The sequence below is a fragment of the Punica granatum genome, chromosome 8 (assembly GCF_007655135.1).
Source record: "Punica granatum isolate Tunisia-2019 chromosome 8, ASM765513v2, whole genome shotgun sequence".
Lineage (NCBI taxonomy): Eukaryota > Viridiplantae > Streptophyta > Magnoliopsida > Myrtales > Lythraceae > Punica > Punica granatum.
Window position 1 is genome coordinate 6,725,210 of NC_045134.1, and position 13,374 is coordinate 6,738,583.

The 13,374-nt window shown below is 36.2% G+C and overlaps 1 protein-coding gene across 1 annotated transcript; it reads left to right on the plus strand.

Moving 5' to 3' along the window:
* The first annotated feature begins 7,637 nt into the window (after positions 1 to 7,637).
* LOC116188540 (probably inactive leucine-rich repeat receptor-like protein kinase At2g25790) lies at positions 7,638 to 11,897 on the plus strand. The gene is made up of 3 exons (XM_031517968.1): positions 7,638 to 7,793; positions 8,305 to 10,912; positions 11,289 to 11,897. Exons 2-3 carry the CDS (start codon positions 8,383 to 8,385, stop codon positions 11,654 to 11,656), a joined length of 2,898 nt encoding a protein of 965 aa, XP_031373828.1. The 5' UTR covers positions 7,638 to 7,793; positions 8,305 to 8,382; the 3' UTR covers positions 11,657 to 11,897.
* The last annotated feature ends 1,477 nt before the right edge of the window (positions 11,898 to 13,374 follow it).

A 13,374-nucleotide genomic window follows, 5' to 3' on the forward strand; every position in this document is an offset into this window, starting at 1 on the left:
CCTGATTTTATAAAAGTTAAAAGTATCCATTTTCTTTAGTTTAAATATGATAATATTAAATACGTTGTTTTGGCTCTCATAATCAAGTTTCTTCCAAATTGTTGTATTTCCTATCAGAAGATAAACTTGAAGTTGCGATGATGGGGGTGATGTATGTGCATGCATCACAAGCACGATCCAATATTAATAAGAAATATATACAGTATGTATAAATAAATTATCCAAATTTTCCTATGATAAATTTTCCTCGACCCTCAAGAATCATGCGCTAGCTAGATTGGCCATGCTCGCAGATTTATTTGACTGATAAGAGCACTAACACCAATAATTTCGATTTTATATATTTGTATATGTAGTTGTGTGTGGTTGTATTATATATCTATGTATCTCCTAGTGCATTTCTAATGTTTGCACTAAAATATATCTCTAGTACATTTCCACATTCCACACCAACAACCAACTGTGTACATGATATTTTGGGACCACCATTGCCATTTGAATTACCATTTATTTCTTTTCAAGATATGTAAGTATAGTACTTGATGATTTTAAAATTAGGAGGGCCAACGAATCACAAAAACCATATATTATTATGCAACGTGGAGATAAAACTAAAATTTGTGTTAAATTAATAGTGGGAATCACAAGTATTATTAAAGATTGGGGACAGATCCAGAATTTAGATTGATGAGGAGAGTGAGGTCGATGATGTCGGTCAAGGGTGAATATGAAGGTATGTAAACTCCTGGAGTTTCAGATGATATTTTCCATCACAAACTTCTTGTTGCAAAATTTTTAAATGTTATTATACAATATATAGACGTACATGTAATTGAAGCTACATTTAATTGGTCTGTCTTGTGAATAACTTTTTGCAAGGGTATATAAATTAATCTTGGGAAATAATTTCTCTATATAATCACCTTTTTTTTAAATTTTGTATATTTGTACATAGATGGATGACTTACTCATGCATGCATGTACCATTTTCTTATATATGTTGACTTTAAAACTGCTATGTACTTTAATTTACTAAATTTGATGTATATGTATAACTGCATTAGGGTTTCATGTGCGAAGCAAAGAAAAGGGATTCCTGTGATAAAAGGAGAAAGGGGACTATATAATCCATAAGCTTTTGCAAATTTAGTTAATTACCATAAAATAATATTGGGAAAAGAGAATTAATGATTTGATTTAACCATGTGACGCTCTATTTAAGCCTCTCACAATTATTTTTTTAAAGAAAAAGGACGACAATTAATGTTATTGTCTCGATGGATCCTTTTGATTTGCCCGACATTCATGGATCATACAGCACTATGCAATCCCTTCTTTTTAAAGCGACCATGTAAGGAAGTGCCTACCATTCCTCTTCATACTTGACTTCATCAACCATAAAGTTTAAATAATATCTTTCCATTAGAGCTTGTTTACGAGACAGAGTGATACAGGCAAAATCAATCGATCCTAGAGGTGCTGGGTATTGGCTAGCTCATATATGCACTGAGATTGCAGATAGTATTCAGCTTAGTAAAATAAAAGCCACATTTGATCACTATATATTCATGTATATATCATCCCCAGTTCTATTAGCAATATATTCAATTGTTCAGTGTAAATTACACAACAGTCTCACTTTTTTGTTGCGACGCTCTGCCATCACCTAGTCACACGTACAATAAAAACATATATTAAGGATATATGTCAAAGAGAAAATTTATAGAAGATATATGTTATACATTTAAATTCTTTGGTAATTGCTATGTCAAAGATTTGTTTCTAAGTAATTGATAGATCAAATTTAACTTTTGGACCCTACCATCTCATCGATCCCTATAACGGGAAAAAGGAGATAATTAAAGAGCCCTATTTTCAGGAAACGGGTTTAGTCCACGTCATGCCTTGCTCATTCAAATCAAAGATAAGTGAAATTATTTTTCCGATGTGAAGCTGGTATCCTAAAGTCAAATTGGACACTGATTAATGCAGTCGAGCTGGGTCGACCCACTAAGAGGTAAAATTGTCACAGCGTGAATTTTCTGCATTCACAAAGACTAGAACTCGAGACCTTACTTAAGCGGAACAAGTGCCGAACCGCTTGAACCAACCCACGTTAGTACAAGTGAAATTATTTTACTTAATTCATTAAAAGGAAAAAGAAAAGAAAAGGTCATCACCCCCTATATTCAAAAGATTAAAAGAGCCTATGCATTAGGGAATATTGTGAAAGGAACATATACGGCATTTAGCAAAAGAAAGTTAAGCATTAATTGGTTTAAGTACAAATGAAAGCACTGAACCTATTTTTGGATTCATGTTAGTGCTTTTCTGAGCATATGGGCACAATTATCAACTTTTGATTAATATTAATTATATTTATCTAATTATGAATGGGAGTGAACGAAGAGATTCATTGATTGATCGAGATGGCTCGTGTTTTTTATTATAAGAAAGCTTCAAAAGTGGATTAAAAAATAACCCATTAGTTATATACATATACATCTTAATTATATATAATATCACTAATCAACAATAATAATAATAATGATGATGCTGTACAAGCATTGTCAAAGATGATCAAAACAGTAGTGGATGACGAGTGGAAATATATATAGTGGAAGACATACATATCTATGTCTATGCACATTACTGAAGAAAAGACGAGGAGCTTGTGATATTATTATTTTAACCTATATTATAAATTTTACGTCCTAATTAAGAATAAGACATAGTATTTGGTTGAAGTCAATTTATTGGATAAGACTAACTTTCCTTGAAAATTCATAGGTAAGAAGTCTTATACTCACAAGCATGCTTCTAAGTGTGTGAATTGAACTCCCTACTGTGATTGAGCTCCTCCAACTAATAATACATGCAATTTACCAAACTATATCATATCTAGTGATTCTAATGAACTCAAATGTTTCTGATTATATATATTTTTGATAATTTCTCGAGAATATTAATAGTAAAACGCCAAATATGGAGAGAGAGAGAGAGAGAGAGAGAGAGAGAGAGAGGGAGGGAGGGACAAAAACAAGGGGCAAGCAAAGCATGCTGGAGGCGACAAAGACCACACGCTGTATATTCCTTCCAGAAAGAAAAGATGATGGACTCTGTGTGTGGGCCCCTTTAAAGAAGTATATAGAGAGATTAAGATGCGCACGAGAGTGATATCGGTCCATATTTTATTTTATTTAAAGAGCTATAGCCCCACAAATCTGGATTGGTTAAGGTAATTTAATATATTTTTTTAAAATATTATTTCAAATTTAAATCTTATAAATGTAGAAAATTTACTAATTGAAAGAGTTTTTTCCTTTACTAAGCGGACTCCGTTCAAAATTGAAATAATTAGGGTCCATTAAACTTTCAAATACTAAATATTGAAAAAAAAATACATTTTTAGTCCTATAAATTTAGATTTTGATTAATTTTGATCATCTAAATTTTAAAAGTACCAAACTAGTCCCATACATTTACTTCGTAAGGTAATTTTAATCTATTTCGTTACTTATAGGATCAAAAATATCTTTCTTTTTCAAAACTTATAAGATCACATGTTAGTTGAAAGCGAACTTATATAACCAAAAAAGTCATTTTCAAAATTTATAGGATCGAAATTGCTTATGAAGCAAACGTAGATAACTGATTCAGTTGTTTTAAATTTTATAGGATCAAAATTGACTGAATACCAAACTCATAGGATAAAAAATATCTTTTTTTCCTAGATATTGTACTTAGATAAACGGCCCCCTCTCCCATTTTGTGGTTAAGTAAAGGCAGCCTCGCTACCTTTCTCTTTTTATGGTACCCAAACCCTAGCTAATGTTGATGATTTATGCATATTGCAATGAACTGATCACACTAAAGAAGTTGGAAGATCGAAAATTTATTTACAATGGAGAGGGCAAGCTCAAAACCAACATATTATCCAAGCCTATCTCACAGTTTTTTAAATACCATCTTCTTTATTTTATATGCCGCACCACTTGATATTCAAAAGACTAATGTGCTTGACTAATATAGGCCTGAGTCGGATTGACCCATTCGAGGATGAAACTCTTCCAATCGTGAATTTTCTTCATTCACAAGACTCAAATCCAATTTATTATGATTAAGAAAAAAAATATCGAATCATCTGAACTAATTCACTTTGATCATAACACTTTTATCAGGGTAAATTACACTCCCCTCCCTTGAAGTATTGTTGAATGACGCTTCACCCCTTTCTTAAGAAAAAATGACACTTCACCGCGTTCTCAATAGATAAATTGACACTCCACCCCATTGATCAAGTTGACTAAATAGAAAAATTTTTATTTTGTCGTCAATCTTTGATTGCTTTATCAATTTCATCCTAATTCATTTGCATGTTTAATATTGTCCTCAAAATGTCATGGTTGGTCGATATTAGTCTTGCTATTGAATTTCGACTAAAATTATTAATGTGCAAATCTTTTCAGAATCAAAACATTATTTTACAAATTAAAGAAATTTTTTTAAAAGGATGCTTGTAGGTTTTCTAAAATAATATTACTCTTAAAATTTTCAGGGAAACTTTCGGTTAAATTTCCCTTGAAAAATTATTAAGACATTTATTTAATTTTTTTAAGAATTCTTGAAACAACATTTTTAATTTTTTAAATTTCTAAGGGAATTGCCTTGAAAAATAAATTATTTTATTAAGTTTTTTGATAGATTTCCTTAGAAAATATGTTGAAAATTTTCCTTGAAATTAGCAATTGTTTTTCTTTTTTCAATTTTAGTATGAGGTTATTAGCCGTTAGAAGGTCGCTCACAACTCCGTTGTCGTATTTGCGAGCGTGGATGCAGATTTACAAGTTTCTTCTTATATAGGTATCTTAGAAAGCATTATGAATAATAAAATAATCTTTACAATTAATAATTTTAAAAAAAGACAATAATAAAGAGTAGTAGAAAAAGGGCTTGTACAGTCACCTTATTGGCAATGTTGCAGTGACCACTAGTTGGCAATCATTCATGAGGGGTACGAGTGGAAGGAGAAGGGGTTAGCGCGAAGAGCCGGCACACCCTATCCTAAATCACTGATGGCTTTAGATAATTTTATAGTCATCTACTTCGGTCATGCTCCTTACAACTAGTCTTATTCTTTAATTTTATTCGAAGATTTTTATGTACAAAAATATTGTATTTGAGTAGTAAGCTTCATCTCTCAAGATCAAGATGTCAAACATAATAGTTTGGGATATCAATATCGAGGAGTGAGGTCTCGTCAATGAGCAGCTCTCCAGGCTGTTGAAAGTCTCAGTTATTATCTATGTGTTGGCCTTTTTTATATTTTTGAAAATCTTTATTCTTAAAAATATGACACATTGATAGGTCTATCAAAATTTCTACCAACGACAACACAGTGGACAAACCGTGTAATATTGAAAATAAGAATAAATAAATAAAAAGGATGAAAGCGAAAGTTTGGGATCAAAACAGATTTTCTTATTAAGTTATCAATGGGATAGAGTGTCATTTTGTGTCAAAAATAAGGTTGACTATCATTTGGCAAAATCAAAGGAGGGAGTGTATTTTACCCATTTTATTATTATATGTAATAGATAGATAGATGAAAAGGGTTTTTATATAGAGGAACTGTAGCCCCACTGTTGTCTTCATTTCCCTTTGTCCGCTCCCTTTTTCTAATTTGCGATCTGTCTGTAGACTTTCTTCCATATGTATACTTCCTTTTATTCTTTCCTCCATACCTTAGTGCTCTGTGCATATACTGACGACTGAGAGAGAGAGAGAGAGAGAGAGAGAGAGAGAGAGAGGGGTGGGGGAGAATCCAAGTGAGATATAGAAGAGTCCAAACAAAAGTGGCTAAAAGCTTCATAGATTTTTAATTTGTTGTTGCTCTCCGTTTCTTTCTTCTTGCACGGAGATATCAGAAGTTTCAGATGCCCATCCCCCATTATTCTTTGGCATGCTCATGTATGAGTATCCCCTTTCTATGAACTTCCTATAATTTTTATGGTAATATATATATATATATATACATGCATGTATATACACACATATATGCAAGTGATTCTTCGTATAGCTCTTATCCAAGAGCTGGGAAATTTTTGCTATAACTTCCAAAACGCTTATATAGAAAATGAAAAGTTTTATTGATAAGAATCAAACTTAATACATCAAAATTCTAGATTATGAATGACTGTCAGTATTACATTAAATGATTTTTCTTTTTCAATTTCCTTTCTTTTTTATTTGTGGTGAATTGTTAAAAACTTAAAACTAGGATCCAAATATATATGTGTACAACCTAATTAAAAGTAGTGCAGCTCCTTCACGAGATAGAGTACGTCAAGAAAACGTACTTAACTAACAACTTCAAATATTTCGAGGGCAAGGTAATGCCTAGGTCAACTCCACCACAATCGATTTTCATAGTTTTTTCGATTAAAAAAGATCCGTCGGCCTAACACTTATAAAAGTTCAAATATGGAGGTTCAAAAAAGTCACACTAAAGAAAGTCAAATTTGAAATCTCTTGAATTCAAGCAAAAACATGTAGCATTGCATTACCTCCATTTTCTCATCAATATTTGTTAAGAATTAAAATGAAAGTGTGCCCCACACCGAACAAAGAAATAAAGATACTTGGATATATATGTAATTTATTTCCACCTCCTAATAGTTTAAGCTTTTAGATTGAGAAATACTCAGCCCCATAAAAGTCCAATGCAAATTTAAGATGGTATTAGAGCAAGTTTCACATGCTCCTGTGGTTTCACACTATACTAAATCCAAAGTCCGAGTGCTGCCAAAAATCCGCATCGTATTAGTCCCTCTCGCTCGAGCATGATAGGGAAAAAAATGTCTTGCTCATGGTCTAGAAAAGCATGAGAAAGCGGAAAAAAAATGCTCGCCTTGTGATCAGTTATTAAGGGCACGTATCCAAGGACAAGTGACACGTGCAGGTGAGCAAAACGATACGTGTAAGTAAGCGAAAAAAAAAAAGACCGCACGTTACCATGTAAGAATGAGCGTTGAGAGTAATATCAAAGTGTATTTCAGACGAATCAAAAAAGCAAAAATGATTGATTTGCATGTGACTTTAATTTTATCACCTATAAATTTTTGGATTGCAATGGACCCAAACTCGTACAAGTCAAATGAAAATTGAAGAATATCCATAGTTTAAACCTTAGACAATTGGGGCATTGATCAACTCTCACGCGCAAAACCCTCCAATGGAAGAGTCTCCTAAAAAGCACCAAAAATGTGAGCCCTTGAGCTCTCCCTTTAACGCAAAAGGAGTTACCAAGTACATCACCAGAGGTCATGCATTGCAATTGAATCATTCACACAAGCAAATCTCCACCATAAAATCGGTTCAAAGTTTTCAAACTTTTTCAACGGTTACACCCCCCCTCTCTCTTCTCCTTAGAAACACTCAATCAGTCAAAAGAGCATTTTTCCATGCCCCAAGTATCCGACAACATCAGAGCCCTTTTCCAACATCTGTCCCTTGTTTCCCTTTCAACCCGTTCGATCCCCTCTCGCCCTTTTGTGTTCAAACCCCTTTCAAAGGAAGTCAAGGTGCATTTTCGTAATTACGCCCCAAATCCTTGCCCCATTTCGTGCCCTCCATCTCCCATCTATTTAATCACTCATCTCCACTGCCCTAATACACCCTTCACCCTTCTCCTCAATAGTTCATAACCCTCTCATTATCTCTCCTTTCTCTTCGTCTATTTAGGATGGGCTCTGAAGTTGAAGAAGCTGGGTTTTGATGGTGGGACGACTCCGGTGAGTTAGTAAAATTACTCATCTCAATATCATAAGTGTACCAAAATCTACGTAATGTGTTCATGATTATAGTTTTGACGTTCTCGGTTTAATATCATGAGCTGCAATGATTATCGTCCGACTGGACATGATGCGGCCATATTGCATATATATAGTTTTAACGTCTTGCTCCATGTGCATGTGCTTTTTCAAGTTCTTTTGTCTATCCATATATATATGGATACATACATATATATGCCTTTGTGTTTTAAAGGAAGGGTATTTTAATTGAGTGCTGCAATTACAACCCCATGCACCATATGAGTTCATAACAATTCGGTTTCTTCGCATGATCAAGCAATATTCTTCCATGAATCATGATTGCGCTTTTACTCGTCTTAGCTGGACGAAGAATATAATGACTAGCTGCGTTGCTTTTGTAAAGCTAGACTACATACACATATACATTTACATATATTTACTTACTTAGAAATGATTAATTAATTGGATTTTCCGACATTTTCTTTTCCAGGCGTGGATTCAAGGAACGTAGTAGCAAGGAGCTCCCAGCTGAAAACCTCTTGCTCAACAGCTTGCTTTCGAGGTAAAGATGGCCGGTAAAGGATGTTCGAGTCTTCTCATATCGTTGATCGTGTTCTTGAGTTCTCTGGCACTTCGTGGTCAAGAAGTGGAGCTTCTCTTGTCCTTCAAATCCTCCATCGAAGATGATCCTCAGGGGTTCCTCTCAAGTTGGAGCAATAGTTCCTCGCCCGACTTTTGTAATTGGCGTGGAATCACATGTGACGGTTCATCTCATGTTTTGGCCATCCGAATCCCCGGCCAAAACATTTCTGGCAAAATCTCTCCGTCGGTTTTCCAGTTCGACTTCATCCAAACCGTAGACCTGTCGTCCAACCATCTCTCCGGTGAGATTCCTAGTAACATTTTCTCTTGCTCTTCACTCAAGCATCTCAACCTTAGCAACAACAATCTGACCAGTGTGATACCACACGGGTCGATTTCCGGCCTGGAGGAACTGGACCTTTCAAACAATATCCTTAACGAGAAAATCCCTCAAGACATTGGGTCCTTCTCAAAACTTAAGGTCCTTGATCTTGGAGGAAATGTCTTGTCTGGTGAAATCCCAACCTCCATATCAAAAATCCCGAGCTTGCAATACCTGACCCTTGCTTCAAACCAATTGGTCGGAGAACTTCCCCGGGAATTCGGTCAAATGAAGAGCCTGAGATGGATATACTTGGGGTACAACAATCTATCCGGAGAAATTCCTAGTGAAATTGGGGATATCGCTTCTTTGAACCATCTCGATTTGGTCTACAACAACTTGACAGGGCCAATTCCATCATCTATAGGAAACCTAAGTAACCTCCAGTACCTCTTCCTCTACCAAAACAGGCTCACCGATCCCATTCCTAGGTCGATTTTCGGTCTAAAAAAATTGATATCACTTGACCTAAGTGACAATTCACTCTCTGGTGAAATCCCGGAACTCATTATTCAGCTCCAAAGACTTGAAATTCTCCATCTTTTTGGCAACGATTTCACTGGAAAGATTCCAAGTGCTTTGGCTTCCTTGCCTAGGCTTCAAGTCCTCCAGCTTTGGTCAAACAACTTATCGGGCCGTATCCCTAATGACCTTGGAAAGCAAAGTAATTTAACCATCATCGACCTTTCCACCAATTCCCTGACGGGTCAAATCCCAGAGCACCTCTGCGACTCGGGCAATCTATTCAAGCTGATTCTCTTCTCCAACTCACTCGAGGGGGAAATTCCAAGAAATTTGAGCTCCTGCAAGAGCCTACAGCGAGTGCGCCTCCAGAACAACCGCCTTTCGGGTGGGTTACTTCCGGAATTCACAAAACTGCCCCTCGTGTACTATCTCGACATTTCAGGTAATAATCTGTCAGGCAGGGTTGGAGAGCAAGCGTGGAACATGCCCTCTCTTCAAATGCTAAAGCTAGCAAGAAATGGATTCTCTGGAAACTTGCCCGAGCACTTTGGAAGCGGCAAGCTTGAAAACTTAGACCTTTCAGAGAATGACTTTTCGGGCACCATTCCAGTGGGTTTAGGGGACCTGCATGAGCTAATGCAACTGAAGCTTAACGGCAACAATATCTCAGGCGAAATCCCAGAAGAACTATCGAGATGCATGAAGCTGGTCAGCCTAGACTTGAGCAACAATCGCCTCACCGGACCAATCCCAAGTAGTCTCGCCGGAATGCCAGTCCTTGGTGAGCTGGACTTGTCGGAGAATGAATTGATAGGGAAAATCCCATCAAACCTTGGCCAAGTGGCATCGCTGATAAAAGTGAATATCTCGCACAATCACTTGCATGGAAAGCTACCATCAACTGGTGGGTTTCTCGCCATAAATGCAAGCGCCGTCTCCGGAAACGATCTCTGTGGCGGGGACAAACTGACTGATCTGCCGCCATGCAAAGGGGCCAGAAAATCATCAATTTGGTGGTCTTTATTCATTTGCATGCTCGTCATGGCAGCCGTGATCTGCCTTTCGGCCTATGCCTTTGTCTTTGTTAGGAAACGAAGTACTGGACCAGTGAAGAAGAGGATCGAGACAGAAGATGGAGTGTGGGAAGTGCATTTCTTCGATGCCAAGGTCTCAAAGTCGTTGGCAATAGATGATGTTCTGAGCTCAGCCGCGGAAGAGAATGTGATATCTAGAGGGAAAAACGGAACTTCGTACAAGGGAAGATCATCCACAAAGGCGATGGATTTCTTTGTGAAGGAATTGAATACATCGAATCTTGAGTCTGAAGCAATTGAATTCGGCAAGCTCAAGCACCCGAATATCGTGAAGCTCTTAGCCATTTTTGATTCCCAAAAGAAGGTTTACTTAGTATATGAGCATGTTAACTGCAAGAACTTAAGGGAAGCTCTCCGAGGATTGAGCTGGGACCGGCGAAAGAAAATAGCGGTCGGAGTCGCAAGGGCTTTGAAGTTTCTGCACTGTAGTTGTTCACCAAGCATCCTTGTCGGAAACATCTCGCTTGAGAAAGTTATCGTTGATCCAAACGACGAGGCCAGGTTGAGATTGAGCCCTTCGGGGCCAATCTTTACGGACGTCAAGTGCTTTATTTCTTCAGGCTACGTAGCCCCAGGTAATTAATTGATTATTAGCACTAATTCAATTTCTTTTTGTTAATGCATTTAAAATTGCTAAAGGTAAGCCTAATTGCTCTTGGATTATTCTTTCTTAATTTTCATAAAAGATATTGGAATATAATAAAAATATGAAAGAAAACCAAAAAAAGAAAATTTCTTTTTAGATATTAGTCTTGTAATAATATCCAGAAAAATCAACGTGCAAATCATTGTGATGCGAAGTCTATTCTAAGGTAATATAAAGAAACAGTCTCAGATTCAATTTTCTTCATCCGGAGAGAATATCATCATGGAAAAATCCAAATGCATGTGAGTCCAATCCATGCAACTTTTGTTGATCAACAATACAAAATTTACTTTTCCTTTTTGCAGAAGTCCTAGAGTCCAGAGAATTCACAGACAAGGGCGACGTCTACTGCTTCGGCCTAATCCTCATCGAACTCCTAACCGGAAAATCACCATCTGATGGGGAATCATTCGGCATGCACGGGAGCATCGTGGACTGGGGAAGATACTGCTACTCGGACTGCCACCTGGAAACCTGGGTCGATCCAGCTCTCAAGGGGGCCGCGTCTGGTAACTCGAACGAGATTGTGGAGGCCATGAACTTGGCCCTCCATTGCACCGCCGTTGACCCCGCCGCGAGACCGAGCGCTGAAAATGTAGTGAAAACCCTAGAATCCATACTGGGGACAGGCACTTGTGTTTCTAGACTAAGGATTCCTTGTTCCCATGTCTGAATATAACTGTCCAATGCTTTGGTTGGTTTAGCTCGCCTTCTTCTTTTCTTTTTCCCCCTTTGTTTTCTGAAGCTTTAGTCTCTCTTTTTTTTTGGGGTATTTTTATTATATATAAGCTGATGATGTGAAATGAACCTCACTAGCTCAAATGTTTTGTTTGAGGGTATGTTGACATATATTACTGAGTGTAACATGTAGATATAGACCAAATTTCCATAATATAGATTACAAATTTCATGGATCTGTACTTTGTCATCTGAAGCGTATATATATATATATATATATGTATGTATGTATGTATATACATATATGCAGATCTCCAAATCCGTTCTTAGCCTGGCTATTTATGCTAATTGATGATCCTGTCCCTACCCGAAGGATATAACTGCATTAAACTAGTTATGAAACTAGTGAAAATTCTCTAGATTTTTTAATTATCAGTGCAGTCATCATCGTACATTCGCTCCATACACATATTTATTTGCATAATATCATCTCCTTTTTATTATTCACCTATATACATATATATCTTATGATACATAAAATATATATATATATATATATATCTTATGGTGCTAGGTTAGCATATATGCGTGTACGCATATATATAATAAATACAATTAATAAGCTTTTTGGTACTAATGTTGTCGAGATACAATTGTGCGTGCAACTAGAAACTTGTAATGTGCAATATACTAGTTGGAAATTGAAATTCTGCTCGACATTTCTTCCTTTTTTTTTTTCTGAAATTCAGTCAAATGTAGTCAAAGTCAGCGAATATGTGTATATGACATTAATGTCTTGCTGCCTATCATGATTTCATCTAAAACTCACTGTAAAAGCTCTCTGATATCAAGAAAAATTCTCTCTCATATGAAGGACATATGCAGATTAATTATAGGTCAAAGAATAAAAAAAAAGTGTAGCATAGTAGTATATGCTTTTGTCGAATAATCAGGAAGTTTCGAATTCGATACTCATTGTGAAACTACCCGCACTTTTTTATAAGTCATCATAATTTTCATTTTATTGTATTAAACCTGTACACCTCTTTTATAACCAAAAAATTATGGGGAAGAGATAAGGGGCAAGGAAACAGGGACTTACACTTGCTGGGGATGGAAAGAAAGAGATTGAATGGGTTATGTGTAGGGGACCAAATGTACCAAAATTTGATGCTTTAATGATATACTTTGTCCCACTGCTGTCGGCTACTCTCTACATAAAACTAGCAAAAAGCTTCAAAGCAAAATAAAGAAAGGAAAAAGAAGAAAAGAGACCAAATGCAAGAATACATGTCACAAAGCTGCCCCCCTTCTTAAAAGGCTAAAGCTCGACTACTGTCAATTTGATCGAAAGAAGTCACCTTTATACTATCTACTACTTTGCCAATAATGTCGACGTGGTAGTATTATAGAAATGGAATATATCGATCTTTCGCTTTATTAATTTAAGCTTTTTATATCACCCCTTAACTTAGGGCAAAAATAATTTTCAAGATCTCATGTTGATAGATGAGCTCATGTCAAGTGAAAAAGCCAAGTTATGCCATGTTTCTGACTAGCTGACGTTGAGGTTCTCGTGGTCTCGAATCTCATCATCAAGCACCAAACAGGCTAATCCCTACTCTTGTCTTTGGGTCAACTAGAGTCGGGTCAAGATCGAGACAAGACTTTAGTGTCAAGCTACGCATCGTGCCTTGATTATATAAGCAATAA